The 15,878-nt window shown below is 46.4% G+C and overlaps 1 protein-coding gene across 1 annotated transcript; it reads left to right on the top strand.

Annotated features, from left to right (window-relative positions):
• The first annotated feature begins 10,652 nt into the window (after positions 1–10,652).
• On the top strand, positions 10,653–11,744 carry LOC127753342 (uncharacterized). The gene is made up of 2 exons (XM_052278822.1): positions 10,653–10,945; positions 11,031–11,744. Exons 1-2 carry the CDS (start codon positions 10,769–10,771, stop codon positions 11,637–11,639), a joined length of 786 nt encoding a protein of 261 aa, XP_052134782.1. The 5' UTR covers positions 10,653–10,768; the 3' UTR covers positions 11,640–11,744.
• The last annotated feature ends 4,134 nt before the right edge of the window (positions 11,745–15,878 follow it).

Genomic DNA, 15,878 nt, shown 5'->3' with positions numbered 1-15,878 from the left:
GGCGTGGACCGCGGAGACTACACAAGAGAGGCGGCGGAAGCCTGGCGGAGAGGCGACTGAGCCGGCGACAGCGCTGGCCGGAGCCGAGGCCTAGCCCGGGGCTCGCTAGATCTAGCCTCGGGCCCTCTCCGGCGCGGATGCGGCTTCTCCGGCGACCTCAGGGTGGATATGGCTCGGACTGGGAGCCCCTCCTATCCCATCTCCGGCGAGCTTCTCCGGCACAGATGTGGCTCCCTATCCCCCCCTCTCTCTCTCTCCGGTTTTCTCCCAATGGGCGGATGCGATTTTCCTGGCAAAAAGTTGATTTCTCTGACGAGGTCCTCGGAGCCAATGTTGGTCACACGAACCTGGGGAAGGAGCGGTCCCCACTCCCCTCTCTCCTCCATGCATACACTTTATCTAGGTAGACAAACATTGCCACACGCCACGTGTGTGCACTATGAATGGCCTAAAATGTCTCCGGCCATTGTGCTTCTTCAAAGTTAAACCACGACTAGGAGTAATGTTCAACTTCTGAGCATAAGGTATAAGATATTGGGCCTGAGTAATTAGTTGGGCCTGCTGTTAGGTCTAGCCAATTTAGCGCCTAGGGTTTAGGGAGCAATATATTTATGGGTGTTTTCGGGTGCCCCTTTTTCTACCCCTCGTTTTCCGCGCGCACGTTTTTCAAATTATTTTTTACAAATAATTTCTATATGAAAGTTGCTTAAAAAAATTAAATTAATCCATCTTTAAAAAAAAATAGTTAATACTTAATTAATTATATACTAATGGAGCGCTCCTTTTTCCCTGTGTGGAGGGTTCAGTTTGGGAAGTAGGGACAGCGAACACATATCTTCTCCTCTTCCTCGCACCGGCCGCCGGCGCAACACATGAGTTAGGGTTTCGACATTTTTGAGAGGGAGGGTTCAGGGCGACGGCGCGGGCGCGATGCCGTTAGAGATCGAGGGGCAGGCGATGGCGAGGTCTTCCGTCTGGAAGAAGAAGAAGCGCGCCAAGCCGATACCTGACAAGGGTTGGAAGAGGAAGGGGAAGGGATCGAAGAAGAAGAAGGCGAAGCTGCACGACGTCGACGACGAGGTCATGGTGGCGGCGGACGCCGCCGGATCCAAGGACGAGGAGGCTGCCACCCATCCGCCTGGGACGGAGACGACGGTGACGATGGAGCTGGATCTCATCGACCACTATCTGGTGGGCGAGCTCGTCGCCTACATGACGGGCGCGTTGCTATGCCCGATCCTTCACCTCAAGTCCATGAACTGCCCCTTCGTCGACCCCAGGCACCTCGCTCCTGTTGAGAAGGATGTAGAATTCTCCGCCAACATCCTCAAGCAACACCGCCTCACCAACGGCCCCGTCGAGCTCCAGATGGAACCCATCACCACCTCCGATGACCATGACCACCACGACGACGACGAGCTCATCGATAGGAGGGGCTGGATAAACTGGAGGACACCGGAGGAGATGAGGAAGAGGATGGTCGAGGAGGAACAGGAGGAACTGGAGGACCAAGCTTAAGGAGGAAGCTTAATTTATTTAACAATCTGCTTGCTGTGGCTTTGTAATTTGCAAGTTTCTGCTCATCATTATACTAGTTATATATTATACTAAGTTCTGCTCATCATTATGATGTAATCTTGCACCTTATATCTTGCTACCGGTGATTCAGATATATCAAGTTAAAACTGGATGTAGCCACTCTCTGCTACTTAAATTTGTTGTCTTGTTGCTACTACCTCCGTTTTATAATGTAAGACTTTCTAGCTTTTCCCACATTTATATAAATGCTAATGAATACGAGAAATGCTAGAAAGTCTTACATTATGAAATGGTGGAAGTATCTATTAATTTATCGTCTTGCATTAACAATTTTTTTGGGTGCAAATTGAGTGCTTGCTGGGGACTTGAGAATGACTGGTGTTTATATATATGTATATATATTTAACCCAGCATGCTGCTATGGCCAACTGGAATCGGTATAGCTCATTACTCAAGACTTGTATTTGATTAATTTACTCTTCTTCCATACTGTACCTTGTGCTGCTTGCAGATTTATCTTGAGGTTCAGTCAGTGGTCTTAAAGTGACGCCAAGTCATTTAAGGACTCGTATAATCTTTACTGTCTTATTGCCACGCTTTTAATTTCCCTCGTGTGTCATACTCAACATTATGTACATGGTTCATGCCATAACATATTTCATCCTTTTGTTTTGGCATGGTCCTTTAAGAGCACAAGGCTTCAGAAGCACAAGGAAGGGCAACACCGAAGGCAAGGAGAGCTTGATCACACCCCGCACCACCTATTCATGTCACAGGCAGCAGATTTCAGGTTGGCTAGCCTTTTTCCCTTTGTTTTTGCATGATGATATTTTAGCAAATCAAAGTGCCCGATTAATATTCCGATTCTACCACATCGCACACATCGGAAACAGAAAGAAAGAAGTTTCTCGTTCTGTGCTTCATTTTTACTTCCTCCGTTTCGTTGTATTGTAAGGCGTTTTGATTTTTTTTCCCTGTAGTCAAACTTTTTAAGTTTGATTAAGTTTATAGAAAAATTTAGCAACATCTAAAACACGAAATTAGTTTTATTAAACTTAATATTGAATATATTTTGATAATATGTTTGTTTTGTATTGAAAATGCTACTATATGTTTCTATAAACTTGGTCAAACTTATAAAAAATTAGTATGAAACAGATGGAGTATTATGTTTCCTTCTGTCTTGGATTTTCATGTTATGAATTGAAGTTGGTTGGTCAGTGTCAGGAAGAGAAACTTGAGGTTTTTGTTGAAATGTAAAGGGGTTTATTGATGTTTTCTTTTAGGTACCCCTTAATTAAATTAACTTTTACTCTTATTAGCTGACATGGTGTTATAAGTACAGGGTGGCACATGCTGAGGAACCAAAGATGGCAACCGGTAAAGAAATGTCAGGATCTATGAGGTAAGTATGGTCTTTTTGCCTCTATATCTTTCTATTTAGGGTACCCGGTACCAACTGATGTCAGGCTATATCTGGTAAATGAAAGTGGGATCTGTTTTTCATTGTCATGGGAAGAAAGTAGTGAGGTTCTAAGATTGGTGCATATCCTTATTGTCAGTGGCGGATCTTGATACTTTTTAAAGCCCGGGCAAATACATATGTGAAGAATTATATACACTGTTAATCACTGAAAATTTAAGGTATTGTAATGGTGTGATCCGCCAGTGAGCCCGGGCAGCTGCCCGGAGTTGCCGGACCTTGGATCCGCCACTGCTGGTTGTCCAGATATATTGTCATAATTGCTAGGTGAAGCTGAAAAAACCAAAATGTTTTCTTTTATGGATCTGTCGTAGTCTGCCGTCATGTGGTTTATCTTATCTACACGGTTTCATATAACTGGTTTCTGCTCTGCTATGTATAATTCTTCTATTTAAATGCATCATACTGATAGTGTTTAGTGGTATGACACGTGAGAATAATCAGATTTGTGAGTTAATATAGAACTGTGGGCTGCAAAATTAGTCGTTGAGCATTTAGATGTTTCTACGCCTCGCAATGGCACGTGCCCTATCAGGTAACAATAAGCATGTTGTAGCAGACAAAAGGATTTATATTTTCACTTGTTGACAAATTAGAATGAACTATAGAAAAAAATAGTCGTTGGTTACATGGAGCATTGTACTCGATGCAGAACAACCTTAATGAGAGCGAATGCCATTAGGGGGCAGAAGAACATGTTGGTGGTGTTCTTTTCTCCTAAAAATAAAGATGAAGATGATGATTAAGTTTTTTACGCAAAATGAGGTAGTATTAACGTATGATTGATTGAGTTTTAATTATTACAAACTTGAAAAATAGATTGATATGATATTTTAGAGCAACTCTCTTGTAGAAAGTTTTCGCATGAAACGCACTGTTTAGCAGTTTGAAAAACATGCCACAAAAATTTTAATCTTCATCCAACTTTATTGGAGGAAAGAACATGACCAAGTTGTGTGATTGGGGGCATTGAGAGCGAATGCACGAGATGATTGCGCTGTTATTTCAGTATGACATCCCGTGCAGACCAGAACGTCCAACGAATGTGCTGCCTATGGTGGACCTGGTGGATGGAATGGTAAGAATTTGATATGAATGTGTTCTGCTCAACCATCTGAGAGTTTCAAACTGATCAACAGATGCTGTTGAACATCAATTGCTTTCTTCAGAGCTCACACAATTTCTGTCAATTGTGCAGCACTCGTCGTTCGCAGCTCAGGGTCAGCATTGGTGGTGCCTCATGACTGCAAGCGTCTTGACACCAAACTAATCATAGAGAGCAGTACAGATTAGTACATGTCTGCGAATACAGCCTAAATTTATCAGGATTCAGGAAGAAAAGGTTTGGAATTTGCAAAGGATTTGTAGAGCTGGAAATGGGATGCCATTTGGTTATATGCAGAAATAAGCTGCAAGCCTATAAGCGTATATGTAAGGTGCCATCAAATGCGGTGTATATCAGAAGTTTGTAACGAAAGTTGCAGCAATAAAACGGTATCCCTGCCACTGTCTTATATATGTGTTAGTATGATTATTAGTCAAGAGTTATCGAGTTTGATTTTCCTCAAAAGAGAGAGGGTGCCATGTAATTCGGGACGGAGGGAGTATGGCTTTGTTTAGATTCTAACTTTTTTCGTCAAACTTTCAACTTTTCTGTTACATCGAACTTTTCTACATACGCAAACTTTCAATTTTTCTATCACATCGTTCCAATTTATTTAAACTTCTAATTTTGGCGTGGAACTAAACTTCTAATTTTTTTTATAATTAGTATTTTCATTGTTGTTAGATGATAAAACATGATTAATACTTTATGCATGACTTGTCTTTTAATTTTTTTTAAATAAGACGGATGGACAAATGTTGGACACGGAAACAGGGTTTGTCTTCTTTCTTTCTTTTTTTTTTTTTACGGAGGGAGTACGTGAGTGAAGGGTTTCGATAGGGAGAGATTAGGGCGACGGCGGGCGGGGCGCGATGGAGAGGGATGAGATCGAGGGAATCGGCAAGCTCAACTCCCCTGAGAAGAAGAAGGAGAAGGAGAAGAAGGAGAAGAGGAGGCGCAAGCACAAGCCCGACGAGGTGAAGGAGGAGATGGTGGTGGACGCCATACCCAAGGAGGAGGAGAATCTCAAGTCCCCCGAAAAGGGATCACCGAAGAAAAAGGAGAAGAGGAGGCACAAGCACAAGCACAAGCCCAAGCCCGACGGGGCACAAGCCGTACTCAAGGAGGAGGAGGAGAGCAACAGCAAGTCCAAGGTCCCGGCGGAGGGCGAGAAGAAGAGGAAGAAGAAGAAGCTGGTGACGGTGAAGCTGAGCGACGAGCTGATGGGATACCTGCGGACCAAGGAGGTGATGGCCTACCTCGCGCGCGAGACGCCTCGCCCGCTCCCGATCGATCCGGGCGTCGCGCAGCACATGTTCGTCGACCAAGAACTCAGGCAGGAAATCGCCGCCCAGGTTCACGAGAACAGGGAATTCGACGCCTTCGTCCTCTACCAGTACCGCACCAAGGGCTACACCGAGATCCAGCAGGAGGTCACCGACGACGACGACGACGACGACGACGACAAGGTGTAGCTAGAATCTTGCAGGGAATCAATAATGGTTGGTGGTAAGGAGCAATGATCTGTGATCCAGCTAAATATACTAGAGTGCTTCTGCTCATTAATCATTATTAGGATATTACTATGTATAATGGTGTTATTATTATTGCCCGTATCTTTGCTACTTGTAACTAAACGTGTGGGAATCACAAGTAACTGCTTTCGTAGTTAAACCGAGTGAATTGCTAACGTATTGGAATGAATGGGATTGCAACTGTGATTTGATTCTGATTGGCATAGTACTTGTCATAGTAGTTGTGATCCTAAATGGGAATGATCTTGGCTAGCTAACCCGAACGCTTCATGTTACTCTCTGTTTGTGCTAAAAGCGATTCGGATTTCTACTATTTATGACTTGTTACCTTCCTGATCGAGTTAATTCTCTTTTTGTGTGATCCTATTCGAATTATGTTTGAAAAACATTTCAATTATATCGCCTCATGTGGCCGTATCTCATTCAGAGCAGCTTCTTCTATAATGCTGTTTTTCTCTGCGCTTTTGCCATTCATCTATTCATTTTGATTAATCTTCAAATACCTCAGAAGTGTGAATCTTCTGCGGTATTGTTCTTTTCTTCATGTGCCAACGCAGTGTGGTTTGGTGCTTTTTTTCATGTTGTAGTAGATATCACTCTCCCTTGGTTATACAATCAAGGACTTTTTAGTGGAGGAAAGAGTAAAGATTCCATTCTTTTGTACATTTGTTTATAGAAGCAATACGTGTGCTGCAAAACTTTGTGAGCCTTATGCATCGTACTGCTGACTAAATGTTTTCATGTCTAATGAATAGTACACTAGAATGAGAAATGCCATGAAGACCTACAGTAATATTATGTTGTCACTCTGTAAATGTTTGGCTTGCTGTAAAATCATTGGCTGGGTCGAAGGAACAACGAAGCATTGTTGATTCCCTAGGGCCCCATGCCTTTTCTGTACAGGGGATAAGAAAATCTTGCTACATGGTTAACAAGCCGGAGAACAACTGATGACATCACTGACAACTGGGGCAGGTTCTGCTCATCTTCTCTGTAGTATCCTTTACATAATACTTGAGTTTTTCAGTACTCCCTCCGTTTCACAATGTAAGTCATTCTAACATTTTCCATATTCATATTGATATTAATGAATCTAGACATATTTATCTATATAGATTCATTAACATTAATATGAATGTGGAAAATGCTAGAATGACTTATATTGTGAAACGGAGGAAGTACTGATCATGATTGCGCTGTTATTTCAGTATGACATCTCGTGCAGACGAAAACGACAAATGGGCTGCCTGCCTATGCTGGACCTGGTGGATGGAACGGTAAGAATTTGAGATGAATGTGTTCTGCTCAACCATTTGAGAGCTTCGAACCGATCAACAGATGCTGTTGAACATCAATTGCAGATCCTGGCATGCTTGAAGTGGGCGATGGGGAGATGTCTGAATCGGAGTACCGCTCACAGTTCAGTATCTGTGGGCACTATCATAGGTACCATAGCATGTTTTGTGTACTAACAGTTTTGCTGCAATGTTGGATATTTTCTTTTGTTGCATTTCCTCACAGCAAGCTTTGCTTCAACTGTTCAGGCTCCTCTTTTGATTGGATGTGATGTGCGCTCAATGAGCCAGCAACTGGGAGGTCATCGCTGTGAACCAAGGCAAGCCTTCTCTTTCACATGCTTAGATCTAGCCATATTCTTTGATATTTCACCATACTCATATAACAACTTTGTGCAGACAGACTAGGTGTCCAAGGAAAGAAAGTACAAGCTGACAATGGATTGGAGGTAATCCCTGTTCATCTGCATCAGTGGTTTTCAAGTATCAACCTTGTCTTTGTTCCATGCTCTGAAGCTGGCAATACTGTGTTAATTTGTCGATAGATTTTGGAACAGGCAGTCATACCAGGCAACCATCACTGCGCATTGGTCGAGCATTGGACTCACTGGGTCAGTGGCTGTCACTGCTCGTGATCTATGGGCGGTAAACTTGCTTTCTTCAGAGCTCAAAGTACAGCATCACTCTTCAGAATTCAGAGTTCATAACATTTCTCTCTTGCGATTTGCAAGGATTGGTAGAGATGGAAATGGATGCCATTTGGTTATATATATGCAGAAATAAGCTGTAAGCCTGTGCATTTAAGCCGTCAAATGCGGTGTATTGCTGAAGTTTGTTGCGAAAGTTGCAGCAACAAAGCGGCATTCCTGCCACTATCTTATAAAGAAATATACTCGCCTGAAGACAAATCTGTGGCAAAAGCCTTCATAGTAGAGAGTTGAGACATTGCAAGACATCACAACTAGACAGAATGCAAAACACATTGTGGATCAAAACACTATCAACTACGGATTGGGTTTGCACCAGCCAAATCACCTGCATCTGTTGCTTAAACAAAACAATCAATATCCACGAGGCTGCCGTCTGCGCCTCCCCGCCCGCCGGCGTCGGAAGGATCCAGTCCGTTGGTCTGTACGGCCGTGATTCAAGGGGCCCATATCTGTCGGGCCGGAACTGGACTCTGACTTAGATGTGCCCATGTTATTTGGTCTGGAAGAGATTTTGATTTGGAATAAATCCACTTCGACTCCATTAACTAGTGAGCGAATCTGATTGGAAAAAGTATACCCAAGGTCCCTCAACTTGTCATCGAATTGCAAAATCGTCCTCCAACCGTAAAACCGGATACAACGCGTCCCCCAACTTATGAAACTGGTGCAAATTAGACTCCTAGGCGGTTTTGACTCCGGTTTTATCCAGCGTGGCAGCTGACTCAGCATGGGACCCACGTGGGTCCCACATGCCAGCCCCTTCTTCCCCTCCCTCTCTTCCTCTCTCCTTCTTCCCCTCCCCATGCAGGGCAGCCGGCCGGTGGGGGAGCGCGGGAGACCAGCAACGGGCGATGGGCGACGAGGCGGCAGCAGCGCCGCACGGCCTCCCGCGCCCGTCCTCCCAGCCGGGGGAGCTGGGGGAGGAGCTGGGTGCGGTCGTCGGGGGCGGAGCGGGGCTCGGCCAGCGGGGCGGAGCTGGGCGCGGGCGGCAGCCGGCAGAGGAGGAACTGGGCGGCAGCGGGGGGGGGGGGGGGGGGGGGGGAGGGAGGGCAGGCGCCCGACGGCCTCGATGACGTCCTCTGGCCGGCGACATGCCCATCGGCGCCACCCTCACGAAGATGGTGGCCTTCGTCGACGACGACTTCGAAGTCTACACCGTGCCCAGGCCCACTTCAACCTCTCGCTGCAAGATGCCCCGAATGAAACTCAGCAGCTAGCCTATAATAGTCCTGACAAATTATGGGCCAACACTTCTTGACAAAAAGGCCATTAAAACCATCAGGACCAGGAGGCCTGGCAATGGACAATTTTTTCACAGAAAAAGTGCACCGAAGGTCCCTCAACTTGTCATCGAGTTACAAAATCGTCCCCCAACCACAAAACCAGATATATGACATCCCTCAAGTTACAAAACCGTTCAATTTAGGTCCTTCGGTGGTTTTGACCCCGGTATTGTCCGACGTGGCAGCTGAGTCCGCATGGGACCCGCGTGTCAGACTGTCCACGTCACCACTTCTTACCCTCCCCATCAACTCACTTCCTCTCTCCTTCCCTCTCCATGGGCGGTGGCCGGCGAAGAGCAGCCAGGGCGGCGCGACAGGACGGTTCGGTGGGCGTGGTCGCCGGTGCAGAGGAGCACGCCACGGTCGGGCGTCACCATGGCCTCTCTTGTCCCCGTCGAAGTCACCCCGCTCGACGAGGTCGGCGGCGGCGAGCACGGTGTTGCGTCGCGGCGTGCCCCGTTGAAGTCACCCCGGTCGACGAGGTCGGCGCACGCGAGCGGGGAGGGGCGTCGGTGGCGGGACCACAGGGGTAGAGCGAAGGGGGAGCTGGAGGGGAACGGCGGTGGCGAGGTGGAGGAGGAGGACGCCACTCCGACGAAACTCCCATCCGGGGCGAGGGAGGAGCGGAAGACGGAGACAGCGACAGCGGGAGGGAAGTGGGGATGGAGGCGGCGAGGAGGGAGTTGGCCGGTCGACGCGTTGTCGCCGCCGCCGCCGCCGCCGTTGTCCTTCCGGCCGTTGCTCATCCGCGAGGCCGTCCCCAACGAGCCGCCACTCCGGCCGTCCTTCCCCGTTCCAGCGCCATGGCAGCCAGAGTTCTTCGGCGAGGGTATCACCGTCAACGGCAAGGCCTGGCCGTTTCTCGTCGTCCACCGCCGCCGCTACCGTCTCCGCATCCTAAACGCCATCAACGCCCGCTACTTCAACGTCTCCCTCTCTAACAGCTTCCCCATCCAAGTCTTCAGCTCCGACGCGTCGTACTTCTCGGCCCCGGACACCGTCACCAACCTCCTCTCCCTGGCCGAGATCTTCGACGTCGTCATCGACTTCTCCTAGTCGCCGACGGCCGAGATCGAGTTGCTCAACTCGGCGCCCTACCCGTTCCCTACCATCGCCGCCCCCGGCCCGCTCAACGGCAGGGTGATGAAGTTCGTGAATCCGCCCGCACGCAGCTCCTCCCACCGCCGGCCGCCGCACGCGCATGCTTCCACCTCTGCGCCCATCCCCGCGGCGCCTGCCTGCGCCCGGCCCGCCGCCGCCGCGTCGCCACGCCACCCCGCCGCCCGTTTCCTGCCTCGCCCTGCCGGCCGGCCCGCACGAGGTGAGCGGGGAGGCCGGCGAACTCGCGCGCGCCGCTGTGGGCGGCAGCCCTAGGGCCGTCCCCGTGTGAGAGCAAAGAGAGAGCGAGAGGAAGGAGAGAAACGAAAGAGAAGAGGGGAAAGGTGAGTAGGTGCTGACGTGTGGGGCCCACGTGGGTCCCACGCTGAGTCAGCTGCCCCGTCGGACAAAATTGGAGTCAAAACCGTTGAGGGATCTAGTTTGTACTGGTTCTGTAAGTTAAGGGATGCGTTGTATCCGGTTTTGTGGTTGAGGGACGATTTTGTAACTCGATGACAAGTTGAGGGACCTTCGGTGTACTTTTTCCAATTTTTCACAATATTATCCTAGCGTGGGCCGTGGGCGTGTGGCCCATCACTGGGCCTTTTCCAAACCGACTTTTGGCAGCTAAAACCTGTCGGTGATCGATCCGAGCCGCGTCGTGTCGCCTTGCCTCGCCTCGCCTGGACTTCGACTTCGCCACCGTCGAGGGCACCGGAGATGGCCAACCACCGCCGCCAATGGGCGTCGTGGCAGACGTTCCACCCCGTCCACCCGATGGAGGATCTTATGCCCGGCGGCGTCCGCCTCCCCGACCCCGACGAGCAGCCACCGGACCCCATCTACGCCTTCCTCGAGGTGTTCGAGGAGCTCTACGGCGACCAGTTCCCTCCCCACGTACGCCGTCCGCCGATCAAAACTCGATCGATCGATTGATTTTGGCCTTTGATTTGCTCATCTGCTTCAATTCCACACCCTGCAGGTTCTCCTCTACGACTCGGGGGATCCCAACGGCGGCGACGACATGGTGGAGTCTGATGACGACGTCGACGGCGGCGGCGAGAGTCTCTCCGCCATCGTCTATGGCGGGGGGAGACTGCACCCGTCCCGGCGCCCGTCCGTGCCGCCGCCGGAGGAGAGGCCGAGGGGGTGGATGCCGTACCCGGTTCTTCCTCGGGCGGGAGGCGGCCATGGCGATGCCGACGCCGCGGCCGCGGAACAAGGGGTGGAGGGAGAAGGGCCGGCCGGACGCGTGGCAGCGGTTCTACCTCGACCGCGGCGCCGGCAGGCACGCGGCGTCGGAGGCGGAGGCCAACCGGGAGCTCTGGATCGCGTTCCTGCTCGACCGCGGCGCCGCGAAGAGCACCTCGTGGTGGAGGTCGTTCGAGCGGCGGTTCGAACGGTGCGCCGCCGCCGATCCCTACTACGCCGCCGGCGACACGCCCTGCGCCATGGTGACCTCTTTCACGTTCTGCTTCCAGTAATAGGCCTTGGTACCCTATGTACGTCTTTCAATGGGAGAGTGATTAATTTCAGCTATAGAATCATAAGCAGCATTGGCACAATAGAACTCGTAGCGTTTTGTAAGTAGCATACTTTGCAAACTTTGCGTTTGTTTAGTTCGCGAAAAGAAAATTTTTGAATGTCACATCGGATATTTGACCGGATTCGGGGGATTTTGAACACGAATAAAAAAACTAATTTTATAACTCGTATGGAAAACCGTGAGACGAATTTATTAAGCATAATTATTCCATCATTAGCATATGTGGATTACTGTAGCCTTTTTCTAGAAAATACATACATTGCGACATGGTGTCCTGAACTCCTAATACAATTTATTTCTGTTTTCGTGGGCCAATCAGTAGTAAACTAGTAATCTATTTTGGAATTTGAAGATGTAATTGATAGTGTAGTGGTAAGGGTACGTGTTGAAACCACGCTCATAATTCTTTCTCAAAAGAATGTTTGGAGGAACTTGTTTGTCTCCAAATATTAATCCTGTTCTTTTTTCTATTATTAAGGAATTCCGAATTTTCTGCCAATCTCATGTCTCTTTTCTGCTGACATTGTCTGGTGTCATAAAAAAGTATGTGTTCAACTGTTCATGGCTTCAAATGCTTTCCAAACCTTTTCTTCAGAGTATGTATGTGATCTTTTGATTGGCTAACATATGACTGGTAATTTTGGAGCACGGCAAATGTAAGAGAGCAAGATAGGGGTACTTGAGCATTGGTATCTCCTCGTAGTGCAAGAGTGTTGACTGCACGTCAATTGACGATAATTAACTTTGCAGATGTTGCCTGGTGTCAGCCTGTCAGGTGACTGCCCCTCTTTCTTTTCTTTCTTTCTTTCTTTTTTTGTGATGGAAGTTTCTACTCTAGTTTTGCTCCATGGAGTATGCTTTAATCTTAAAGCAGTTTGTCTACAAATTCCAGTCTCCAAATTAAATGTTTAGAGTAATAATTTGGGGGAAATAACCTCCATTTAGCAAAAGGGAAAAATTATAAAGTCCATGGTCCTAACTTGTCCTTGTGGAATACTTTGATGCATGCCAGTGTAGACATTGTTTTGCATACGGCCGAGTGAACCAAATTAATTGAACAGCTTATATAACTATATGTCTGTTTTGTTATTTCTATATACTATCTCTGTTTTTTTAATAGATAGCGGCGTTGAATTTTAAAGTAAAATGCTATACGTACTAACTTTTTATTATTAAAATATTACTAACATTGATATGTCATGCTATAAGTGTATTTAGATATTTTTTATAACTTCCATCTACCTAAATCAAACGGTTGAGATGGTTATTAGTAAAAATTTAGTAAGAAAAAATTAATACGTGTATCAGTGCCGACCATTCGTAGATTTTCAAAAGGTTAGTGTAAATATGATAAAATACAAGTCGATTATACTTAAATTTTCTTTAATAATGAAACATGCCGAAAGAAAATAAATGATATTTATATTTTTTTTATAATATAATAAATGGTCAGATATTATGTAAAATCTATTAAAAATATGGAAAAAGTACATTATTAAAAGCGTGTTGATGAAAAAAAACACATACTGACTTGGGAGATCTGCTTAACTCCAATGCAGATCCTAAATCTTGCTTTCGAGCTTAAATGCATGCCAGTTGATTTGATCCTGCAATCAACAAGAAAGGAAAACAAGAAAATAAGATTAAATCCGTAAACGATAGCCGATCGGCTAAGGGCCGATGACATATCGTTAATCATTAAGCTGATGTATTGGCATTAGATCGGTAATGAAGAATAAAGCCGATCAATGTGGCTCCTAATTAATAGATACAACTGCCCCTCTGTGGGCTCATCCCAATTGCGGCAATACTTGTGCAGCACGTCAATCGATCCCGAAGATCAATCTTAACTTCTAATTTGGTACATGATCTACCAATTTAGTCGTCAACAATTATACACCAAAGATACCAGCAGTAAAACAATTGACACTTGAATCTAACGATTAAATTAGCGGATTTACAAGTTCTTTTTGTTGAGTTGTGATCCAAATTCATTTGCACTTAATAAAGGCCAGCTTCTGCCGTAGTGGAGCGGAGGCCTGTCGCCGGGAGGCTTGGGCCGGATCGTCATCCCTTTTAGGTTCCACCATATATATACCTCTTGTAAGCTGTTGTGCGGCGTTGTAACCCCACCCTAGATATAGTGAAGATATTTTGCTGGCTGACGCCTGTGGTTTTTTCTCTCCTACTTTGGGAGGGTTTTCCACGTTAAAATCTCGTGTCTTCTGTGATTGATCTATTGTTTTTTATCGTTTGTTTGCCTATCGTTTCCTAACACTTTTTGCCCCCAAAACTTTTATATTTGTGACCATCGGATCGCCTCGAGATTTGAGCATGAAGAGAAAAAAATGCTAGAAAGAAATTTTTATGCATGTCATGCATAAGATCCTAGTGTTATCTAACCAAACCATTGTTGAATGCAAGTTTTAATAAGTTATATATAAAAGTTATAGTGCAGTTACAGTGCAATTACACTTCAGTTATGCTATAGTTATATTTGAATGTTTTTGACCCAAAAAATTTATTTGTGACAGTTTTTTAGATACTCTCAGAAATTAGATTTGTCTCCCAGGAATTGAGACTGCAGGTCAAGCATATGATCTCCTGGCCCATTTCCGAACCATTTTGCAAAGCTGGTCCGAAATTAAGCTCTGGGTGGCTACGTTTCTCTTCTCTTTTCCATGCCAGAATCGATCGATCAAAAGGCATATGCATCTCCTGTTTCTGCATGCGCCGATCAAGACGGACGCGTGGTGACTTCACTGTAGGTATATAGTGGAAGACTTGAGACGGCGGCGGCGGCGGCGGCGGCGGCGGCGGGAGGCGACAAAAACGCTTGTTGTTTTCAGTCCTACTCACTCGGCGGGCGATCACTCGTGGAGCAGAGCACGGAACTGATCGAGAGAGAGAAAAAAGGGGCCGGGAGAGTGCCTTTTGCGCGCCGACCATGTCCTCCTCGCCGGTTCCTGTCGCCGTCGCCGGCCACCACGCGACTAAACTACCAATATACACCACGCCCATATACCTACGTGGTGGGGGCCGACCAATCGGGCTAGCTTTGCTAGTCTTCCAGCGCAAGAAAACTCTGCACTTGTATCTGTCCGTAGTGGCGGAGCCAGTACTGCCGCAACGAATAAAAAGATCGCACATCAATATATTAGAAGCGGAGGTAAATAGTAACGTTTTCCGATGACCGACTGATTTTTATACGTGTAAACGGTTAACGATAAGGGAGAGAGGCATATCGTTTTAGGCTGCCCGACATGCCCGGGAGCTATAACTCCGCCGCTGTGTGTCTCCGGCTCTGATCACGGTAGCGGCGGCGACCGTTGTTCAGGAACCGCTGGAATTGATAATTGGCGGTTAGTGGTCAACAGTGGTTGCTCAACTATTGAAGCACAGGAACATTTTTTTTTACTTTTTAATTATATAAGAGAAAATTAATGTAGTATTTCTTTTGTCCCAGAATTATAACAAATTTTAGTTATAAATCTTAACGAGTATGTCTAAATTTGTACTCCCTCCGTTTCATATTGGGCCTGTTCGGTAGGCAGGTACTGCAACTGCTCCAGCCAGCCGCTGGATTTTTTTTTTTTTGCTTGATTCACTGTTCGTATAGGCTACAGTAGCTAGCGCTGCAGCCCTTGCCTGCAGCGGAACACACACCCATTGTAACACTTTTTGGATTTACATAGATTCATCCATTGATCAAAATATATATGTATGTTTTGTATGTGTGTCTAGATCTATTAACATCTATATAAATTTGGGTAATGCTATAAAGTTTTACGTTGTGAAGCGGATGAAGTATTTAAATATTGTTATAGTTGTAAAAGGAGATAGTAGTATATTTTCTCGAGAGTGCTTTCTTTTTTTTTTAAGAAATCAAGAGTGCAATTTTGTTCAAGAAATGCAACTACTACTGCTATATCACTGGCTAACCAACTTTTGACCCGTCTACGGCGATCAAGAGAGTGCAGCACTCAGTGGTATATATCTTAATTGCGCTATCTCCTCACAGATTTTAAGTTATCTTATCAGTCCGTGTTGCAAATTGTTCAAATAATAAATCACACTTTTTTTTTCTTCTTTCCAAAGTGCAAATCATGTCGATTATACACATGTCATGCATGCAGAAGTCTTCTCTTCCTCATATGTCTGAATTTTGATTCTCGATAGTTCGGTCCGATGATATCGTTAACACAAAGTGGTTTTATATGTAAGTTTCACGTTTTGAACGAAAACCAACCAGAAACCACGAAATGTATAGGTGTTTTGACACGG

This window comes from Oryza glaberrima, chromosome 10 (assembly GCF_000147395.1).
Source record: "Oryza glaberrima chromosome 10, OglaRS2, whole genome shotgun sequence".
Taxonomy (NCBI): Eukaryota; Viridiplantae; Streptophyta; class Magnoliopsida; order Poales; family Poaceae; genus Oryza; species Oryza glaberrima.
Note: the sequence above shows the minus strand (reverse complement) of the source record. Positions and strands in the feature narration are given on the sequence as shown.

Excerpts from the sequence above, each read along its gene's own strand:
- LOC127753342 (XM_052278822.1), top strand. The coding sequence starts at position 10,769 with ATGGCCAACCACCGCCGCCAATGGGCGTCGTGGCAGACGTTCCACCCC. Across the intron at positions 10,946-11,030 it reads GCGACCAGTTCCCTCCCCAC|GTTCTCCTCTACGACTCGGG; the intron begins GTACGCCGTCCG and ends CACACCCTGCAG.